This window comes from Paramormyrops kingsleyae, chromosome 20, assembly GCF_048594095.1.
Source record: "Paramormyrops kingsleyae isolate MSU_618 chromosome 20, PKINGS_0.4, whole genome shotgun sequence".
Taxonomy (NCBI): domain Eukaryota; kingdom Metazoa; phylum Chordata; class Actinopteri; order Osteoglossiformes; family Mormyridae; genus Paramormyrops; species Paramormyrops kingsleyae.
The window spans coordinates 21,359,721-21,382,007 of record NC_132816.1 but is presented as its reverse complement, the minus strand read 5'-3'; the positions used below and the strand labels follow the sequence as shown (position 1 = coordinate 21,382,007).

The following is a 22,287-nucleotide window of genomic DNA, read 5'->3' as shown; positions in this document are numbered from 1 at the left end:
TTGCTGGCCAAACAACCGTTAAGATTTGTGATATTAATTTCAAATCTCACGCTGCCTCATAGATTGTCTCCCTGTTATCATTCACGCCAGTCTTTTCATTTTTTTATGTTTGATTTTTACGGAATTCCCCGTGCCAGGGATTTCCCGGTTTCATTCACCGAAACACCCATCAGAAAGAGGAATCTGGGTTGTGACAGCAGATGTTAGCTTCTGCGGTACCAGATCCGGTTCGTCCACAATGACCCCAATACCTCGATGCACAGTCGTTTTAATTACTGGCATGACCCCAGCAGAACAGTCCACAAAACAAATGTTTACCAGCTCAATGAAATAGAAATAGTACTAAATTTCAAAGAACTATTCCGTTTTCATTTTACAAAACGTCTACGTGGCCCAGTTTGTTTTTAAAACCCCCGTCGTAGCAAAAAACAGGTGAGTCATGTAAATAGCACCATGGCTGGGTCTCTCATTCGCTCCGTTGTGCATCTGGGAAAACAACACACAAATACAAGTAGAACTTAAATGTCTTAATCTCAAAGAAACTCAACTTAAGCTGTTCGGTTACAAAATCCAGCTGAAATCTAGCGCAGCCGCTGAGATATTAATGTGGCTGGTTCCATTCCACATGCTGCAGGACCAGACTTCTGTCTCTGTGCTGTATACAGAGTGTTTTTGAAACCAGTTTAACTGAGATCTTAAAGTAGGTTTCATTTAGGGTGAGCAGATAAGCCACGTCATGGAGGACACATTCAACTATTTCAGGTTTTACTTTAAGGCTCCTGTACTTGGCTAAGTACTTTGGTTCTTGTGTTTTGACTGGTTTGTTTCCTTTATTGAAAGAGCACATTAACATTTGTGAAACATGCATGATTAAAGGAGACTGATCAATCAGCACACAACAAGAACTCAGTGCTTAAGTCAAACCTAGGTGCTTTTCATTGAAATTGTAGTTTTCGAATCATGTCCTTCCTGACCTGAATTATCTGGTCACCCTGTTTAATTTTAGAAGAAATGATACAGACAGTATCGTATACCCATGAGTCAGGCTGCATCACTGCATTTATGGCTACAGAAACAGCTCGAACCCACAAAAAAACATGTTACATTTGCATTATAAAAAATCCTTATGAAAAACACTAGCTTCCGCCTCCGAGTCAGGTTGAGCGTTTTTCCTCGTTACGATAACGGCTTTTTTCCATTGCAGCCTCTCTCTGTCTCCCACACTCTCAGCTCCCCACACCAACACTGCCGCACTTCATGGGTTCTCACCCTTGAGGATTAAGTTAAAAAATAATCCTCTTATTTGGTGGTTCCAGGAATCCCTCTCATCTGTGGTGCAGGATTTTACAGTCCAGGCCAAAAAGTTTTCTAATGTGCCGTATCAGTTAATTGAATCATTGATTTGTTTATATGGTTTCTTTTTGTAATTATCGGCCTGCTTGTCTCTCCATGTCTTTTCATGGAAATATTGCACATCTTGAGGAAACTTAACTCCTCAAGCCCAGCTTACGTGCTCTTGGGATTTGGTCAATGCCAATGACTGTCCTGCGATTTCCATAGCACAGATCACTGCGAAGGTTATACAAACTGGCGAGAGGCAAGCAGTGGCCCAGTCAGGTCACCAATGACATACACTCACTGTGTCAGTGACAAATGCACAGCTCAGGTTCACGATGACAGTGATGTATTTATATGCAAGCTACCCTGAGAGACCAGTGGCATCCGCTAGTCTGTATGAAAAGTCTCTCAAGTGACAGGAAGATGCACTTTCCAGTGTGGGTGGGAGGATCGAGTATTCTTTTCATCTACGACGTCTCCCCACCCCCCTCCCAAAACCCCATCCCCTGGAGGGAATTTTGTCCCAGTAAGGTAGGAAACTGCAAGAATATATAAGAAATCACATGAAACTGCCTTCCTTTAACTGGCCCACATATACCAAGCAATCTGCATACTTCCCAGAAGGGAAACACTCCTTTCTGCCCACCAACAACTGGCTGGAGACAGAGCTGCCGTATTGAAATGTTCACTTCCCATGTGACGCTATTTAAAGCAGAGGCACAGGACCATGACTCGGTCTGCTAGGAGGTAGGAACTCACCCTAAGAAATCTTAGAGATGCAGATAACACCCCAAAAATCTATCTAGGAGTCATTCATGACGAGCTCCTCCTATGCTCTCAGGTTGAATGAGAGCCCTTTGCATTTCTGTGTACCCAGCTCTCTGGTAGCTGCTACTATGGGAATAATAATAAGTTTTTTACTGTTTAGTTACAGTCATGTGGATTACAGCAAAGGGGTGTGGTGTTTGGTGATGTCATACATTTCCCAGTGACCTGCCTAGAGTATTTCTTGGGATTTAAAGCACCAAAGACTCATGAGAAAGGACTCGTATATTCAAGTAAAATATAGTACAGGAGTATTTTTCATGTTTAAAAAAACCTTCAAAAGACACCTTTTGAAAATAAGACCAGCAGAAAGTCACATGATCCTGGCATCAGAAATATATTCCTTAAATTGTAAGATGTCTGATGCAGGGACGGATTATGGGTTGTGTGGGCCCCTGGGCAAAACGTTCGCGAGGGCTTCCCCCCCACCACCACCACCACCAGCACCACCACCACAACCACCACAATTCAAGGGCCCTTGGCAGCCAAACGCCCTCCCTCCATGTTTCCATCAGAGGCCCTATAGGGTCAGGGGCCCTTGTAGGCAGAGGATCAAAGAATGTAGGCCCTCTAAAATAGACAAACGAAAATACATTGTTGATAAGCGTTGCAAATTGTTTTGGGCTAGGGGCCCCACGGGCCCCCTGCACCCCAAGGGCCCCTGGGCAGCGGCCCCGCTGGCCCGGTCCGTAATCCGTCCCTGGTCTGATGGAATCCTTACCTCCTCCTGATGCCAAACCCCACTTCTGCATTCAGTGTGTTTCTGAAGGTCGTGTTTCCGTCCGGCCACATGCCTTTGCTCCTCATGAACGGCCCATCAGGCTCGCTGGGCAGCCGGTGACCGTGAGCTGCTGACCGCTGTAACGGTAGGAGGCCTCCGGACCCAGGTGACCAATCAGATCGAGCACACAGGGCCTCAGCAGGTGACTACAAGCTCATAAACTAAAAGCCTGCAGATGGAGCCTGGAGCACAGAATCTGTTCAATCCGTTTTGTAATTTTGTAATCCAGAGCTGGAATCGGTACTTTGGAGACTCCAAAGAATGAATGGATATGAAAGTATGAGGGACCCACTACTCGGTAATGAACCAGCCCGACGCTCTGGTTTGCACCATTACTGCTGTCCCCTCTCTCTCTATATAGGGGGGTGTCACTGTAGTGAGGGATGTGCAGCGATTTCTGGAGCAGGGGGAGACTGGGCAGGGCATCCAGGATACAGGCCACATGGCATGTAGAGGAGAGCTGGCTGTGTGAGTTCCTGTCTTCACATCGCTTTGTGTGCGATCTTTGTCTGCATGTGTACCTGTGCTCACTCTGCTGCGAATGCCTGCCTGTGTGTACTTGCTGGGACTTGCACGCGCTTATGTGTGAGTGCCTGTATGCCGGCGCGCGTGCACGCGCGTGCTCATCAGAGTGGCTGGTATTCTTGGGACTTTCCTCTCTGGCTTCCTCCTTTGGCCCGCTTCCTGGAAAGTGCCGCATTATAACGAGCAGCGCTCAGCGAAAGCTCCGCCCCTGCGCCTCTGGGGGGGCTCCTCCACCTTAACGCCGTGCCGCTCCGTCTCCGTCCCGCAGATGGCTTTGGGATCCGTGACGAGCAGTTAGCGACAGGCCGGGGGTCGGGACGTGTGACCGGAAGCTCCGGGAGGAGTGGCTGACGTAACCGCTGCGGCCGCACTCGGACGCATCTAACACACCCAGCTGTGAGGAAGCTTTTAATCTGCCGGCAGCCGGGAGCTTGACTGCTGAGAGAGGAACCTGCAGCGGTCCGTGTGTGTGCGGACAGGCTTTCCGAGCAGCAGCTGCAGGACCTGGCGCTTATACCCGCACTGAGAAGACGTGATGCGCTAACTCAACCTTTTCCTCTCCCAACATGGACGGACTGTCATTTAACTTAAATGTGATGGACAATGAGGTAAGACTGGGAGGACGGGGAGGGGGGCGGTTTCATTTGTTTTTTTTTTGTGTAATTTATATGAAGACATGAAAAGAGAAAGTGAAAATGAAAATGTACCGAACAGCTAGGCTGATGGAATATTCCGGGGTTAATGTCACGCAGGATCCTTCGGAGACCGGAAAGAACACATCCCCTCCCCTCAACTTTAAATGATTTAAATTGCTTATATTCAGCATGTTTTCTATCTAACCACTGTCTTATTGCTATTTCTGTAAAACAATATATAGTTGTCTTCACTTGTCTTAACTGTTTGATAAACTATAGCTAAGCTGATAAGCTATGCTTGATGGATGGATGGATTGTGGATGGATGGATTTATTAACCCTAACCCTGTTTTTCCCTGGGACTGCCTATGAAATGGTCACAGATTGGTGAAACTCTTTGTAATCGTAAAGCTGTTGTCTCCTGCAGATCCTGATGACCAACATGCCTGACTTGACGTACCAGCCCATGTCTCCAGCCAGTATGACGGTCGAGCCCTTTCTGCAGACAGGTAACTAACCCTACATTACATGTCTGTGAATTATGAGGTTCACTGGAGCAGGCTAGGCGATGCACCGCAGATAATGACGATCAACTGCCTGTTCGTTGCAGCCCATGGACCGTACCTGCAGATCATCGAGGAGCCCAAGCAGGTGTGTGCTCCCGTAATATCCCCGTGGCCACATCGGGTCACCCCAGGACGCACCGGACAAACCGAAATGTTGAGATACAATAGCTGTGAAATGCCGGAGATTGTCATGAGTGTGTTTTTAGAAGCACAGAAGGACAAATAAGTGATTGCTCTAAGTGCTAACAACTTTAGCGTCTGAGGAGTTCGCGGCCCTGCTTTACTTATGACGCGAAACTCGTGTGTGCAGAGGGGATTCCGATTTCGGTACGAGTGTGAGGGACCATCCCATGGGGGTCTGCCAGGGGCTTCCAGTGAGAAGAACAAGAAGACATATCCCACAGTGAGGGTGAGCCTACCTCAACCTCATATAAGTTCATATTCATCAGTCCCCGCCCCCAGTGTGTTTGTATTCATGTGAGTCCCCGCCCCCAGTGTGTTTTTATTCACGTGAGTCCCCGCCCCCAGTGTGTTTTTATTCATGTGAGTCCCCACCCCTAGTGTGTTTGTATTCATGTGTGTCCCCGCCCCCAGTGTGTTTTTATTCATGTGAGTCCCCGCCCCCAGTGTGTTTTTATTCACGTGAGTCCCCGCCCCCAGTGTGTTTTTATTCATGTGAGTCCCCGCCCCCAGTGTGTTTTTATTCACGTGAGTCCCCGCCCCCAGTGTGTTTTTATTCATGTGAGTCCCCGCCCCCAGTGTGTTTGTAATCATGTGAGTCCCCGCCCCCAGTGTGTTTGTATTCATGTGAGTCCCCGCCCCCAGTGTGTTTGTATTCATGTGAGTCCCCGCCCCCAGTGTGTTTGTAATCATGTGAGTCCCCGCCCCCAGTGTGTTTGTATTCATGTGAGTCCCCGCCCCCAGTGTGTTTTTATTCACGTGAGTCCCGCCCCCAGTGTGTTTGTATTTATGTGAGTCCCCGCCCCCAGTGTGTTTGTATTCATGTGAGTCCCGCCCCCAGTGTGTTTGTATTCATGTGAGTCCCCGCCCCCAGTGTGTTTGTATTCACGTGAGTCTCCGCCCCCAGTGTGTTTGTATTCATGTGAGTCCCCGCCCCCAGTGTGTTTGTATTCATGTGAGTCCCCGCCCCCAGTGTGTATTTATTCATGTGAGTCCCCACCCCCAGTGTGTTTGTATTCATGTGAGTCCCCGCCCCCAGTGTGTATTTATTCATGTGAGTCCCCGCCCCCAGTGTGTTTGTAATCATGTGAGTCCCACCCCCAGTGTGTATTTATTCATGTGAGTCCCCGCCCCCAGTGTGTTTGTATTCATGTGAGTCCCCGCCCCCAGTGTGTATTTATTCATGTGAGTCCCCGCCCCCAGTGTGTTTGTAATCATGTGAGTCCCACCCCCAGTGTGTTTGTATTCACGTGAGTCCCCGCCCCCAGTGTGTTTGTAATCATGTGAGTCCCCGCCCCCAGTGTGTTTGTAATCATGTGAGTCCCGCCCCCAGTGTGTTTGTATTCACGTGAGTCCCCGCCCCCAGTGTGTTTGTAATCATGTGAGTCCCGTCCCCAGTGTGTTTGTATGCTTGTGACTGTGACTTCCTCTGTAAGTTCCATATGGATTAACCTCTTTGGTCTCCATCCAGGTGGATAACCACATAGGCCGTGCCAAGGTGGAGGTGCAGTTGGTGACGCACACAGACCCCCCACGCATCCACGCCCACAGCCTGGTGGGGAAGCACTGTAACGACGGTGGCAGCTGTAATGTCACCGTGGGCCCCACGGACTTGACAGCACAGTAAGCACTGAGTCAGCAGAAATGTCCGCATCTGCAGCTCTCTGTGTCTGTCTGTGTCTTTCCGCTGTGTCATTTAACTTCCATGCGCCGCACGTTCAGTCTTTATCCCTCTCCGCATCCCTCTTTTCCCCCTTCCCCTTCCCCTTCCCCCTCCATGATCGTCTCACCCTCCTCTTCATGTCCAGATTCAACAACCTGGGCATCCTTCACGTCACCAGGCGAGGGGTGGTGGACGTACTGACCCGGAGGCTGAAGGAGGAGAGGATGAAGCAAACAAGAGGCCGGGGCCACCTCACCGGTATGAGCGCTAGGCCCCCTTGCTGTGCCCCCCGCGTATAACGCCCCCACCGGCCGTGCCCTCTGCGTGTCACGCCCCCGCCGGCCGTGCCCCCCTGCGTGTCACGCCCCCGCCGGCCGTGCCCCACGCGTGTCACGCCCCCGCCGGCCGTGCCCCCCGCGTATAACGCCCCCGCCGGCCGTGCCCCCCGCGTGTCACGCCCCCTTGCCGTGCCCCCCGCGTGTCACGCCCCCTTGCCGTGCCCCCCGCGTATAACGCCCCCGCCGGCCGTGCCCCCCGCGTATAACGCCCCCGCCGGCCGTGCCCCCCGCGTGTCACGCCCCCGCCGGCCGTGCCCCCCGCGTATAACGCCCCCGCCGGCCGTGCCCCCCGCGTATAACGCCCCCGCCGGCCGTGCCCCCCGCGTGTCACGCCCCCGCCGGCCGTGCCCCCCGCGTATAACGCCCCCGCCGGCCGTGCCCCCCGCGTGTCACGCCCCTGCCGGCCGTGCCCCCCGCGTATGACGCCCCCGCCGGCCGTGCCCCCCGTGCGTCACGCCCCCGCTCGCCCAGCCGGGCTCTGACGTCCCGTGAGTGTCCACACAGAGTCAGAGGAGCAGGCCATTGCCAAAGAAGCTAAGGAGCTGAGCGTCTCCATGGATCTCAACGTGGTGAGGCTGAAGTTCACGGCCTATCTGCAGGACAGCCAGGGCGAGTACACGCTGGCCCTGAAGCCGGTCATCTCCAACCCCATCTACGACAGCAGTGAGTGCCCCCCCACAATGCCCCACCCCGCACCACCGTCCAACAGACTGTAGGGTCTCACCGACCATGAAAAGCACACAGATGAAGGGAAAACAGAGCAGAAAATGGTGTATCTATACTGTACATGAAGGTTAAAGCTGAAACAGGATTCCCTTCCCCCCACAGAGTCACCCAACGCTTCCAACCTGAAGATCTCTCGCATGGATAAGACATGTGGCTCCGTGCTCGGGGGGGATGAGGTCTTTCTGCTGTGTGACAAGGTGCAGAAAGGTGAGCTGGCTAGACCCAAGGAAGCAGTACAGTCGATTGGCCCATTGCTCACCGATCTCAGCCAATAGGAGCTGCCGTCCAGGCTTCCACGGGGCAGACCTCGCCGCGACGGAGACGTTTCATAGCATTGTATCCGAGCCTCTTTAGTGTCTGTGCATGTTTATGGACCGTCTCGTCTGTTCCACTCCAGATGATATTGAGATTCGCTTTTTCGAGGACGAAGATGGAAGCTGGGAAGCGCTGGGTGACTTCTCTCCCACTGACGTCCACAAGCAGGTCAGGTCCAGTTCCTGTATGTGCCTCTGTGTGTTCGTTGGTGCTGTCTGTCTATGTACCTAAACCAGCTGGTGATGACATGGCTGCCTCACTCCTCCACAGTACGCCATTGTGTTTAAGACCCCCCAGTACCACACCACAGAGATCAAGCGGCCCGTCACCGTCTTCCTGCAGCTGAAACGCAAGAAAGGTGGCGACTGCAGCGAGCCCAAGCAGTTCACCTACGTGCCACACAATGAAGGTGAGGCCGGGTGGCCCTGTGTTACCGTGGCGATGATAAGGGGAGGGCGAATGTGAAGGGGGGGGTGGCTGCAAGGTGGAGGTGAAATGAACACTGTCGCCATGAAGCTCAGCTGTCACTATGTCTCCTTCTGGACCGTCAGACAAGGAGGAGGTCAAGCGAAAGAAGCAGAAGCCTCTGCCTGACATGTACGACCACTGGAGGGGGCCATTTGGGGACAATGGCGGGCTGGGGGGGGCAGGAGGACTTGGAGGCAGCGGAGGAGGGGGAGGAGTCAATGGTGGAGGAGGTGAGGATTAAGGAGCAGGAGGTGCCCCGTGGGCACATGAGAACTTGGTGCCGCCTACTGGTGGGGCTCCTGCAGCTGAAGTGTTTCCTCACCCCCCCCTCACGCACCCCCATTCCCCGCCAGGTGGTTCCTGCTTCCAGTTCGACCCTGCCATGGGTGGCGGCTTTGGCCAGTTCGGAGGGGTTGGAGCTCAGATGTCCGATTCGTCAGAGCCACAGGATGCGGCCCCAGGAAGCCAACTGCGGGGTCAGGGGACGCCACTGCAACAGCGCCTCCTGCATGTTGGTAAGCTGCATGACAGGGGTGTGGCTTAATGACTGGGCCAATGAATGGACCTCGCGCGTGTATGGGTGTGGCATGTGGCTGGCTGACTGTGAGCCCTCCTGTGCCCAGCCGCCACAGTCCAAGGCAGGACTTCCCCGATGTCCCGCCAGATGGCAAGAGCCCTTCTGGACTACTGCCGCACCGGAGACGTACACCTCCTACTGGCTGTGCAGAGGCACCTCTGTGCAGCCCAGGATGAAAATGGTGACACGTGAGTCGCTCCGTTGGCCTCGGCCAGCGCCCTGTGCAGATCTTCAGGTTGAGTTTCCCAGCCTGAAGCTCGCTTGTGCTTCTGTGCCACCCCAGACCTCTGCACCTGGCCATCATCAACCAGCAGACGTCCGTGGTGGAGCAACTGGTCCGCACCATCGTCAGCATGAAGCAGCAGAAGATCCTGGACACACGTAACCACCTGCAGCAGGTAACAGGAACCAGACACCCAGCCCGGACCCGGTCCTTCACATTTTTGCTCCCTCACAGCTTCCAACACACATGTACCTGGTATTCAGTGATTGGTTGATTATTTGGTTCAGTTGTGCTGGGAGCTGGGAGGGAGCAAAAAATGTGAACTGCCCCCCGCCACCCCAGTCTGGGGGTCTCCTAGGACTGGGTTGAGAGAACTTGTGACACTGTGAAAAATACAATAGTGGGTAGCTAGGAGAGCAGTGGGCTGAGAGCCCAGCATGCATCAGTGCACAGACGCACCCCCCTCCCTCGAAACTGAACTGGAGTAATGATGCCTCTCCACAGACACCTCTGCACCTGGCGGTGATCACGGGGCAGTCCAAGGTGACGGGCTTCCTGCTGGGGGCAGGAGCTGACCCCAGCTTCCTGGATCGGGACGGGCGGACGCCGGTGCATCTGGCCGCGGCCTTGGGGGACGAGACCATGCTACGCACAGTGCTGGCCCCCCTGGGGGAGCGGCACTCCCACCTGCTCAACGTGCCCGACCACAGCGGTACGTTACATGCGCATCACCAGCAGGTGATATACGTCACAGACATGGAGACTCATACAGTATCAGTACAGAATGTCCGCACGCCTACACAGCCACCCCAGGGACTAAGGGTTCCTCTCATAGCAGGACATCATCACTCATAGTTTCCATGTGACGGAGGTGCCAGTAGATGCAGTGCAAGGTAGCTCATACAGCTCATACAGCTCGTACAGCTCGTACAGCTCGTACAGCTCATACAGCTCATACAGCTCGTACAGCTCGTACAGCTCGTACAGCTCATACAGCTCGTACAGCTCGTACAGCTCGTACAGCTCGTACAGCTCATACAGCTCATACAGCTCGTACAGCTCGTACAGCTCGTACAGCTCATACAGCTCATACAGCTCATACAGCTCGTACAGCTCATACTCACGGCTGTTTATCGTAGGCGGCAGGTTTTCCTGGCCGCTACCTGCGCTTAGATGTTGCAGACATAAACAGCTGGAATCTGTGGTCTGTGACTTTGCAGGTCTGCAGTTCCAGCCTGTTTGTTAGGGTAGGTAGTCAGATTGCTAGTTAGCCAGCCAGACAGACAATTTATCCTGAAGGAAATTGCAGGTATATTGTGGCATAATACACACATTTAGCCACATGCCTCAGTGGGCCTGTGATCAGAAGGTTGGCGGTTCGAATTCAGCCTGGGCATGTTTGCAGGTCCTTGAGCAAGACCGTTAACCCCCACCTGCCGCTACGGGTGGCTGCCCTTCACAGCCAGCTTGCTGTCACCAGAGAGGCTTAAAAAGAATTTATCCATGAGGATCACTACAGTATCAATTATTATTAATAACAATTAATACGTAACAGTAATTAGCAAGAGAATGTCTCTGGGAAAGTATTGCATGGAATTGCATAGTAACGGTTGAGAGATGAATTGTATTGACTTCTGAGCTCTCCCCCGGACCCCCCAGGGCTCTTCCCGCTCCACCTGGCTGTGCGGAAGGGGGCGGAGCGATGCTTACGGGCCCTGGTGGAGGCAGGCGCCTGGATCAACACGGCGGAGCTGAAGGGTGGCTGCACCGCGCTACACCTCGCGGTGACGGAGAACCTCTTCAGAATGGCCTTCATGCTGATCACCGAGGTGCCTTTCCCTTCCCGTCAAGCCCCCCCCATCCCTCACATCAGGGAAGCCGCCATCATACAAACATTATTTCACACCCCCCAGACAGCAACCCCCATAAGATGATGATGAGTTGAATCAGCGTGGTAAAAGACATCAGACATATATAGCAGGCCTTACACACTCTCTCCAGCGGGGGGCACTATAAACTCCTCATACTGCTCAATTCAGCCACTAATAGCTAAGTGCTAGTGATGGACAAAAAATGACGCTTCATGAACTATCTACTGTATTTTTTGACCCCAACAGATGGTGCTCTCTGTTGAAAAAGGGCACAAAGCACCAGAGCAACCTAGAGCGTCATCTAGTGAGATAAAAAGATACAGCAAATGGTTCATGAGGCATCATTTTGTCCATCACAACTAAGGACCAAAAGGCATTTAATAAAACATGCAAATAATTTGAGCTTTTTTGGTGTCAAAGGCCCAAATATGGTATCAGGCATCAGCAGCCTCCTGCCTGTGCTGGCATCATGTCCCGCCTCCTGCCTGTGCTGGCATCGTGCTCCGCTTCCTGCCTGTGCTGGCATCGCGCCCCGCCTCCTGCCTGTGCTGGCATCGCGCTCCGCCTCCTGCCTGTGCTGGCATCGTGCTCCGCCTCCTGCCTGTGCTGGCATCGTGCCCCGCCTCCTGCCTGTGCTGGCATCATGCCCCGCCTCCTGCCTGTGCTGGCATCGTGCTCCGCCTCCTGCCTGTGCTGGCATCATGCCCCGCCTCCTACCTGTGCTGGCATCGTGCCCCGCCTCCTGCCTGTGCTGGCATCTTGCCCTGCCTGTGCTGGCATCGTGCTCCGCCTCCTGCCTGTGCTGGCATCGCGCCCCGCCTCCTACCTGTGCTGGCATCGCGCCCCACCTCCTGCCCGTGCTGGCATCGCGCCCCGCCTCCTGCCCGTGCTGGCATCGCGCCCCGCCTCCTACCTGTGCTGGCATCGTGCCCCACCTCCTACCCGTGCTGGCATCGCGCCCCACCTCCTGCCCGTGCTGGCATCGCGCCCCGCCTCCTACCTGTGCTGGCATCGTGCCCCACCTCCTACCCGTGCTGGCATCGCGCCCCACCTCCTGCCCGTGCTGGCATCGCGCCCCACCTCCTACCTGTGCTGGCATCGTGCCCCACCTCCTACCTGTGCTGGCATCGCGCCCCACCTCCTACCTGTGCTGGCATCTTGCCCTGCCTGTGCTGGCATCGTGCCCCACCTCCTACCTACCTGTGCTGGCATTGTGCGCTAAAGTTCTGTGTTAAAAAGTTCATTGACAAGCAGACTCATTGGGTGCTTTTTAATTAGTAACACCTTTGCAAAGCTACACTTGCAATTAATAGCGAAATGGCAAGAACGGAACTGAATGAGTCATTCAGAAAAATTATGACACTTTATAAAAAGAAAAGGTCTGTGCAGAAGATATATACAGATATGTTAAACACTGTTTGTCATTAGACTTTTGTTATGTAACCAATACATTTGCAACATTGTAACAGAATTAGACAAGTGTCCCAAGACTTTCAGTGAGCACTGTAAAAGGCAGTGAAAGGGCCAGTGTGGTCACACCACTGCCGTCACAGCGGCTGCTCCCCCCCTTACCCACTTGCCTTTGTCATTGTGTTTTTCGCTTCACATTTCATGGGAATCCCAACCCTAAGTATGCCCTGTGTTCCCCCCCCCCTCAGCTAAAGGCGGATGTGAACGCGATCACCTTCGCGGGGAATACGCCACTGCACCTGGCCGCCAGCCTGGGCTCCCCCACGCTGTGCTCCATGCTCCTCGCTGCAGGTCAGGCACCGTGTGACATCACCGCTCTGTGGCACAGATCTGTGTGCTGTGTAGACTGTTCAATCGGTTACTCAGTGCTAGCTGCTCTAGACCAGTTCTAAGAGCTATGCTGTGTGTGCCGGCATGAACTATATGAGGCAGTGATGGACAAAATGACACTTCATGGACCATTTGCTGCACGTTATCAAAGAGCACCATCTAGTGGGGGTCAGAAACCACAGCAAATGGTTCATAAAGCATAATTTTGTCCATTACTAGTAAGAAGGCTAGCTGTGTGAGCTCAGAGCCTGCGTTACCAGCACAGGAAGACTGTATTGCCCATCAGTACTCAGGCTAACATGTCGGCATGCCGCCCCCTACAGGTGCCCAGAAGAATGCGGAGAACGATGAGCCGCTGTTCGGCCTCTCCTCAGATGAGGAGCATGGGGAAGCAGAGGAGAGAGTCAATGAGGGAGAAGAAGGGAATGGACGGCAGGCCGGGATTCCCCGCAAGCGGCCTGCCCCAGGGCACACGCCTTTCCACCTGGCCAAGTGCCAGAAGGTGGGTGTTAGGGTGTATATTTCGCACGAGTTGAGGACATCAGTGTGCATGACTTGCACTAACACCTAGCGCCCCCTGCAGGTTCGGGAGCTGCTTGACTGTAGGAAGAGTCCCATGGCCAGTAGACATGCCGTCAGCCCCCCTAAGACACCGACAGACGGTAGGAGCACGCTGCTAACTGCTAATGGCCTGGCAATGAGGGCGGTGCTAGGCCACCCTGCAATGGTTACCCATTCACCCTTTGTATCCCCCCCCCCCCCCCCCGATCCCTTCCCAAAACCCCAGATGTGTCCCATTTGGACGGAGAGGTCCTTCAGCAGCTGGACGGGATCCTCAGCCGGGGCCACGTTCCCTGGAGGGATCTGGCTGAGAAGCTGGGGATGCTGACGCTAGCCGACCTCTTCCAGGAGACCCCCTCTCCCTGCCAGAGCCTGCTGGAGAGCTACCAGGTGGGGCTGGCCTGGGACTCTGCGCACCATCTCTCCTTCTCCGAGAGCATATGTGTTGTGAAGCTGGGGGAGTCTGTTCCTTTCTTTTGAGTAACAGATTGTGAAGTCTTGCTTCACTGATCTGCTCGCAGTGGGCGTTTCGCCAATTAATTTTCTGAAATAGCAAAGCAAGTTGGATGCGAACCCACAACCTGTTGCACTCTGGTCTTCTGAACTGTATGGTGGAAGACAGCAAGAGGGGGAAAAGTGTTCAGGGGGATGGACAGAGTTTGTGTGGAAAGTCATCAGAGGAACGTGCTTTGTCTCGTGTGCAGGTGGGCGGGGGTCAGGTGGCAGGACTGGTGGAGGCCCTGCAGTCACTGGGCCTGAACGAAGGAGTGATGCTACTAAGACAAACAGAGATGAAGGACAAGACGCACAGTGCAGGTATGGGCCATATTGAGTAGTGTGACATCACAATGCCCTTTTGTGACATCACATTCTCAGTGAACTCCAGTTAAGTCTACATACTTCAGATTCCAGTGCACCGTGATGTCCTAAATCGGTTTTTCTCTGTTTACAATGGCCAGCTACAATTAAATTAAATGGCACATAGTTTGGTTGGCTTGGAATGCATACCATAATGAGCAGCCAAGAAATTGCTAAGAAACATACTCTTGGCAGTTATCTACAGTCTTTGTGGCATGAAAGTGTGACAATGATGGCCAGTTATCAGTGGATAGCTATTAACAGTGTCACTGTGTCCCTGTCTCACACTGGTATTCCCTAATCAGATGCCACAGAAGACAGTGGTTTTGGCAGCCAGACGATGGACGATATGGAGCGGCCTGTCCTTGCCAACTCCTGAGCCCTGAGGCCTGGCCCCATGTCACTGATCAGGCATGAGAGGTCCCTATAGAGGTATCATGTGACATGAGGAGTGACATTCCTGCCCGAGTTGCTAGTACTCGTGGGCTCAAAAAATTCAAAGCTCTACGGTTCTGAAATTACTGAAAAAGTTTGCCCAGCAGAGGCATCTTCGGGACGCGAGATTCTCTTCCACAGGAAATATTACACCCACTTGATGTTTCGTAGTAAGTCTTCACCGTCTTACAAATACTGTGTATTCTTTGTCTGGGTAGAAGACCACAAAGCATATCTTTGCCAGCCAGGGAAATGTGCAAAATTGAAATGAAATATATTTGAATGTTGTGACCTTTTCCTGAAGCAGCTTGGGACTGAGGTTTGTGTGTTTATTGTTAAAGTCTTTTTTTAAATAAAGTCTGGTCCCCATTCCAGCTGTTTGTCCTGATTTAAGTTTTTTTCTAAAAGTTTTTTTTTTTTTTAGTAAGTTTAGATCTTAGGCTTTAATCATTCTCTGGCTGAGATTTCTTAACATTAACACATTATTTTCTATATTCCACCAGGCAAACAATTTTAATTCTCACCATAAAATAAACAAGCTTAAAATAGGAAAATTCCTTTATATTGTATTTCAATGCTGGTAGTCCTCTGATGGCTGTGAGTAAAAACAGAGAGTTTAGTGTTTGTCAGCAAAGATGCACATTGCAGGTGGCTTCACTAAATGTGTAACTGCTTAAGGGGCTGAAAACTCACCTGTCACTGTGAAGCTTATTCTCACCCTTGAAAGGCACCATCTCTTAAGTCCGTTTAATAAAATCATCTTCTTCCGGGGCATAGTAAATGGCCTCACCTCTCAGCCAGATGTTCAGCGCTTTATTTTAAGGCAATTATCCCTCTCCAGGGATTTGAACCAACAACCTTGCGGTTATGGGAGCAAGTCCTTTTCTCCTGCTGTATTTATACCACCAGCAGGTGCTTGATCTGCTCCTGGACAAGACAAACCATGAGATATTCTGGAATGTTCCTGAGTGACGCATGTTACTTTGCACACAAAAGGCAGCCATGCAGTTGTTTTTAAAACACCTGTTTATTATAATTTTACCAGTAGGCCTCCAAAAAAAAACAGCTCATATACAAATATTTCCTTACGGTCGCTTCTTTACGAGCAGGCATCAAGTGAACAGCTAAAGTGGGCCAAAGGACCCCAGTGATAACATTTAAAAGAAGTCACATGATAGCTATTGGAGATGCAGAACCCCATTCACACCTTTCCCAGCGCGTCGTCCCTGGTGAGTGATGGCACGTAAACAATTCTAAACACAGCATCCCCAGCTGGCAAGTGTTGGTCGGCTGCACAGACAGATGGAAAATGCATCCCTTGTTTTTTTTTTTTTAACGCGCATTTCATTAGAACTAAGGCAAGCTACCTTAGTCCGCAATGTGCCATGAAATCTATGCTGGGATGTATGTACAGAGCGGCCATGTCACCATGTCGGCTGTCCCTTCAACCAGGGGCGATGCATAAGAGACAGACAAGTGTGGGAGATACGCAAAACAGTGACGTGCGCTGGCCCCGCCCACTCCCCGTCCGAAACGGACCAGTCACCCCCCCCCCCCTCCCCCGACCCGGCACCTGAAAGAGCACCATCGGTGAAAAGGGGGGATCTTCCATGCATAAGAGTCTTACACAGAGAAACGCGCACATGTGACACACTTCCTGGATCCTCACTCGCAAGAAACGGCAGGCTGGAGAAAGAGTTTGGCGGACACTGGTATACAATGAATTGACTGTGTTCAGTGCTGCCTTAAGAGCTTTATGGCAGAGCCGGTTATACAGTGAAACAGCGCCCTCTGCTGGTGTAATGCTGCTATTACTGCATATGGTTTTTCTACAAAGAGCAGGAGCCTGAGTATAATAATAGCATTCCAACGTCACCAAGAGACTACGTCATACCCGCGGAATATATGTATATATATCTCCTTAGGAATAGTTTACATTCATATACAGCTCTTTAAATATCACTACAGGTATCATTTAAAATGGTCATTTTCTTCTTTGTTAATGTATAAAAATCCTTGCGCGTTAAAGGATAAACTAGGGCGTATAAAATGATCTTCAATCAAATTCATTGCTCGTACAAATGCTAAATGATTTTTGTTGCTTTTTCTCCAAAAGACGAGCCCTTGCATTCTTTCAGATTAAGTCTCCCTCATTGTACGTCACTTTCGAACTGAAATCTAAACGAATAAACAGAACGACGAATACGGCAATAACTACCACGTTTCACATCATGCTCGGGATACCACGGTTAAGGTACTAAATGGAATCATTCTTTTAAAAAAAAAAATCACCTGGGTTCAGTAAGCGGCTGTTATTTAGCTTCATAGCGAACACTTTCATTCAAAATATATGCAATTTATTCATGTATGCTGCTTGGTTATTTAAGTAAAGCAACAGGTTAACTAAAGGTAAAACAGCGCATTCCCCCGCTGCCACCGCCATCACCGTCACCGACTCAAACCCACAACATGCTGGTTGCAAGCACCGTTCCCTAAAGAGGAATTTGCACCCACGGACAGATCCGCTTAATCCCAACCATCACGCCACGTATCCTAAGTAAACTGTATCACATAACTCGGCGTTTCGTCTTCACATGACACTTTCCAACTTTCGATTTGTTTATTAATCTAGGTAGATTAATATTTACGCGGCATGCAAAACGTTTAATATTTTTCAGAACTCCGTGTTCCCAAATATTTAAAATGGATCTGAACATCTGAAAGCGACATTTCTGTAATGTGGTATTTACACTGTACGATATGGTCCCTCCATCCCATTAAATCCTCACTTTGGTCCACACTGTGTTGCGTGGATGATTACTGGGCATATTCGCTGGCATTTAAGGGAAATTGCTAACTTGCCTCACACCAGGTAACAAAATAGGATAATGGCCACTTTACAAACAAAATACGTGCATAAACTCCTGCTTAAAGGACGCCACTAGCTGCTGCATATTTAACGTTAATGTCATCCATTCACAGTCTGAGTCACAAAGGGCTTTACCATCTGTGACACGGCCGAGCTGCAGCACAGGGCAGCCGCCAGGGGGAGTCTGTCCTTCTCTTATGAGTGACGACTGGATTGAATCTTAAAGACGACCCTCCTCCTCAGCACTCAAGAGTGGACAAGTATCGGACGAGCGAGACAGGCTAGTTTTAAAAATGGCCTCTATCACTAAGAAAAAAGTACGTTATATAAGGAGATGCTGTCACACAAAGATACAACAGTCACTAAGCACAGAATGTCTTGCATTTTCCTAGATCAAAGGCATATAAGTAAGAGAAGATGTGAAAGCAAGCCCAGCGATCAGTCAAGACTTTGTCATTGAGAGAAAAATGGCCAAAGCCAATGGCTTCTGAAGCAGATCTGGGGGGGACGCATCTCTCCGGATATGGGAGTTTCCATGGAAACGGGTCTGCGTCCCCATTATGATGTCATTTCCTCTAGTGACCCAACAGAGAGGAGGGCCACACACAAGGTAACGCAGAGCCCTGCGCAAGGTTCTGTGCGATCGTCCCAGGATGGCCCCCTCTCCTACCCATCCTGCCCCTTTGTGGGGGGGGGGGGTCAGCAGCTCGGCATGGAGGACTCTGTACTTGGCCTTACTGCTGTAATGAACGTGTATTAGCCAGCGTCTTCTACAGGGAAAGGGGACATGACAGGTCACAAATACCCAGAATGCAACAGCTACGGACATCAGAAACAAAAAAACTAAAATTTCTAAGCAGCTGCAAAATAATTATAATTATAATAATAATAATAATAATACATTTATCATTTAACTCTGTAGCTAAATTAAAATGAACTGAGATTATGAGCCTTTTAAAAATGTTTTGGTCCTCCAGGTGACATGAATCTGTACCAACTGGTACAGGGTCTGGCTGAAATTAGGGACAAAATTATGGCAGCTGTCAACAGCGAAATGCGTTCAGGTACAAAAACTCCGACATCTCTGTGCGTAGATGCTCTTCTCTGTGGGCAATAGCAGGGGGCGGTCATGCGCTCCCTCACACGCACCCCTCCCCAGTCCTCTGGGCTCCCCGCTGGCTTCTTCCCTCCCTCCTGCTCCTCTCCCGCCACGTCAGTCACATGGCTTTAGCTTCACCTGTGGGCCACGAACAATGGACAGACAGGAGGCGCCCTGAGCATGCGGGCTCCCCGGCCTCCCCCGGGCCCTCCACAGTCCCACCGACCCTCTGGGACCTCAAAAAATATGCTCGGACGGGGCGAGACGGCCCCCCCTCCAGACGCGGGGCTCTCCCAGGCCGCGCCGCCCCCCCTTCCTCCGGCACCCCTCACTTCTTGACTGCCTGCCGGCAGCTGTGCCTGGGCCCATCGGCGCGCTTTGCGGGCTTGACGCTGTCGGCCAGGCTGCCCTCCTGCTGCAACGTGGGGCTGGACCGGGCTTGCTGCAGGCTGCTCTCCTCCAGCACCTGGCACTCGAACACGGACAGGTCCTCCTCGCCGCAGCGGATCTTGGCATGGAGCAGCGTGGAGTACGTGCTGTAGCGTGTCTTCTGCGGGACGTGGAGACATGGGGCACAGACTCACTGCTGACGTACCGTGTGTCTCGCTCTTTAACGTTAAACGTATCTTTAACGTTAGCTTATACTGGCAAATGTGAGGACAGCCAAGCAGCATGCGGCGTTTGCACGTTAGAGTCGGACGGCAGTTCTGGTTGCGTGTTAACATGTTCTTACGCGTGTTCACGTGCTCCCGGCTCCGTGAAGCTGCTCCCTCCGTTAACCCCACAGTGTCTCAGTGAATCGGGGATGTGTATGCGTGTACTCGCGTGTGAGGGCACGAGAGCCATGCCCCGCTCAGCGCCCTATCGGCGCAGGACCCATGTGCAAGATGAGCCTCTATTGAAAGCTAGTTAGAAGATGCAGTGGGTGAGGAGAGCGAAGAGGGAGGTGTGTGGCTCAGGGGGTTAGGCAGGCATGAAAGGATAGGCGAAATGAGGCTTCCTCCATGGGGATAAATAGGGAATTACTATTCTGCTCTAGAGAGAGGTCCGATGGGGGGCAGGGCGGAGGGGGAGGGGGACACGGAGGGGCGAGCCACATTCTGATGGAAAGGTGGAGAGTGGCTGAGGGTAACGCGGCATGACCACGCCGGAGAAAGCCATTCAGCAGAAAGCCACGCTCACCTCGAAGTCGAGGTACTCGTCCCGCTGGTGATACTCCTCCAGCTCACGCCCTTTGACCTTGCGGTCCGGCGGGTACGAGCGCAGCTCGGCCAGCTCCGAGGACACGGTGCGAAGCCGCGCCTCGTGGGACTGCACCTGCTCCTCCTGCAACAGCAAGCCAACCGTGAGCTGACAGCGCCCCCTACTGGCCTGGGGCAGCACCGCAGTCCCGCTACGTTTCCTACATGGCAGCTGTCATCTCTCTGCACTGCAGCGTTTAATCGGAATTCAGGCGTTATGAACATTAATTAGCACTCAGGCCTCAGAAGAGACAGTTCTAATCGCTAATCTTTTAAACGCAGATTCCCTCTAAATAGGCCTTCCTATTAATAAACAAACGGGATAAATTCCAGTGACAGCGCTCCTGATGGCCCCTGGGCATTGCGCGTGGCAGGACGCGGGTTCGACGGCGGGTACCTGCGACAGCTTGGAGGTGGACCCGGGCAGCAGAGGCCGGCTGAACTTCTTCTGAGAGCCAATGGCTGCTGGGAAGGGCGGGGCGGAGAACATGGCCGCCACTGTGTTGATGCGTGTGATCCAGGACTGCATCTGCTCGGCGTTCCTGCGGGACACAGACACCCCAGAGGCAATGGTTCCTGACTCAGCATTTTGCCCCAACATCATTAACGAGAACTGATCCATTTGATACTCAAACAGCATCACTGACAGCGTGATCGTCCGCGTCATATTCAGGCGTCATTACTGATAAAACTTGCTATTACCCAAATAATATTTCTGCAGACATGATCACCCTGCTCATAGTGAGACTTCATTACCGGGGAGATGAACATCCAGGCTAATATTCAAACATTACTCACGACTTCATTATCCTGCAGTCATTAAGACACCATTACAAGTAGAGCTCCTTCCATCTGCCCATCACACGACAGAAATACTCAGCAATAATTAGTATATAAAGTGGTCCGGGTGGGGTAGGTGGCGGGGGGGGGGGGGGATGCAGGCTGAAGGCTATGGGGCTATCTGGGACACAGCAGGCAGCAACTGGAGCAGAGCGAGTAGACCACCCTCTCCCATGGGAAGGCGGGGATTTCTCAAGCACAGTCTGCACGTGATTGGCCAAGGCCAGGAGGCGGGACTTCCAAAGGGGTGAACGGGATTGGGCGAATGCCCCTGTGGAGGGCGGGGCATCCAGGGAGGGGGCAGGTGGATGGCAGTGTGACAGGACCTCATACTGGGAGGAGGAGTACATCGTCTGGGTAGGGTTACTGTCTTAGTATGGCAGTATGAGAGGTGTAAATGATGTGGGCAGGGCCTTTAAAAAATGAACTGCGGGGTGACGGGTGTCAGTGAGCTCACGGGGCCTGGAAGAGGTAGAGCCTCCAGTCGGCCGTGCGTAGGTAGAACACGTTGGGCCGCTTGCTGTAGTCGGCCGCTCGCATAGCAAGCGAGTGGTGGATGGACACGGCGTTCTTCAGGTCCTCGTCAGACAGCTGCTTCTCTGGCCGGAGCTCCCCCTGCAGGCCAAAAGGGAGTATGACGTCTTAGGATCCAAGAGTTGCTTTTGTACCAAAGTAGCTAAATTGTGAAATCATGCACTGGGCATTCAGGGAAATGCAAGCAGCTGGATGGTGGGGGTGAAGTCTGACCGCCATACCTTCTGCATGTAGAGGATCAGGCCCTTCAGCACGGCATAGAAGGTCTTCCAGCCTCGCTTCCCGCGTGGAGCTGCGAACCACATGGCCACGGTCAGAACCGGACACTGCACTTGTGGGGGGAGGGGCAGGCCTCGGGGAAGCCTGCAGCCCAGACATGCGAGCGCTGCAGCTCGGGGAGCTGCTTTCACATACCGGGGTCGGGCTGGGGGTGGGGTCAGAGCTCGGGGAGCTGCTTTCACATACCGGGGTCGGGCTGGGGGTGGGGTCAGAGCTCGGGGAGCTGCTTTCACATACCGGGGTCGGCTGGGGGTGGGGTCAGAGCTCTGGGAGCTGCTTTCACATACCGGGGTCGGGCTGGGGGTGTGGTCAGAGCCCTGGGAGCTGCTTTCACATACCGGGGTCGGGCTGGGGGTGGGATCAGAGCTCGGGGAGTTGCTTTCACATACCGGGGTCGGCTGGGGGTGGGGTCAGAGCTCTGGGAGCTGCTTTCACATACCGGGGTCGGCTGGGGGTGGGGTCAGAGCTCTGGGACCTGCTTTCACATAGCGGGGTCGGGCTGGGGGTGGGGTCAGAGCTCGGGGAGCTGCTTTCACATACCGGGGTCGGGCTGGGGGTGGGGTCAGAGCTCGGGGAGCTGCTTTCACATACCGGGGTCGGCTGGGGGTGGGGTCAGAGCTCGGGGAGCTGCTTTCACATACCGGGGTGGGGCTGGGGGTGGGGTCAGAGCCCTGGGAGCTGCTTTCACATACCGGGGTCGGGCTGGGGGTGGGGTCAGAGCTCGGGGAGTTGCTTTCACAT

At 52.6% G+C, this 22,287-nt stretch overlaps 2 protein-coding genes across 2 annotated transcripts in view; one reads left to right on the top strand and one right to left on the bottom strand.

The window, feature by feature from the left end:
- Window positions 1–3,639: 3,639 nt before the first annotated feature.
- Window positions 3,640–15,058, top strand: LOC111848470 (nuclear factor NF-kappa-B p100 subunit-like). Its single transcript, XM_072703875.1, has 22 exons — window positions 3,640–4,077; window positions 4,531–4,612; window positions 4,714–4,754; window positions 4,980–5,078; window positions 6,321–6,472; window positions 6,658–6,770; window positions 7,355–7,513; window positions 7,679–7,783; window positions 7,974–8,059; window positions 8,162–8,300; window positions 8,443–8,589; window positions 8,713–8,874; window positions 8,983–9,124; window positions 9,220–9,334; window positions 9,664–9,871; window positions 10,819–10,988; window positions 12,689–12,791; window positions 13,154–13,332; window positions 13,414–13,492; window positions 13,618–13,781; window positions 14,096–14,207; window positions 14,555–15,058. The coding sequence occupies exons 1-22, from the start codon at window positions 4,036–4,038 to the stop codon at window positions 14,626–14,628; spliced, it is 2,673 nt and encodes an 890-aa protein (XP_072559976.1). The 5' UTR covers window positions 3,640–4,035; the 3' UTR covers window positions 14,629–15,058.
- A 634-nt stretch (window positions 15,059–15,692) lies between these two features.
- LOC111848393 (uncharacterized) overlaps window positions 15,693–22,287 on the bottom strand; it is a 49,062-nt gene continuing 42,467 nt past the window's right edge. Inside the window, exons 13-17 of the mRNA XM_023820344.2 lie at window positions 21,489–21,559; window positions 21,191–21,348; window positions 20,291–20,435; window positions 19,835–19,978; window positions 15,693–19,202 (exon numbers count right to left, since the gene is read on the bottom strand). Coding sequence (XP_023676112.2) covers window positions 18,981–19,202; window positions 19,835–19,978; window positions 20,291–20,435; window positions 21,191–21,348; window positions 21,489–21,559 — 740 coding nt within the window. The 3' untranslated portion in view covers window positions 15,693–18,980. The remainder of the gene's footprint in view (window positions 19,203–19,834; window positions 19,979–20,290; window positions 20,436–21,190; window positions 21,349–21,488; window positions 21,560–22,287) is intronic.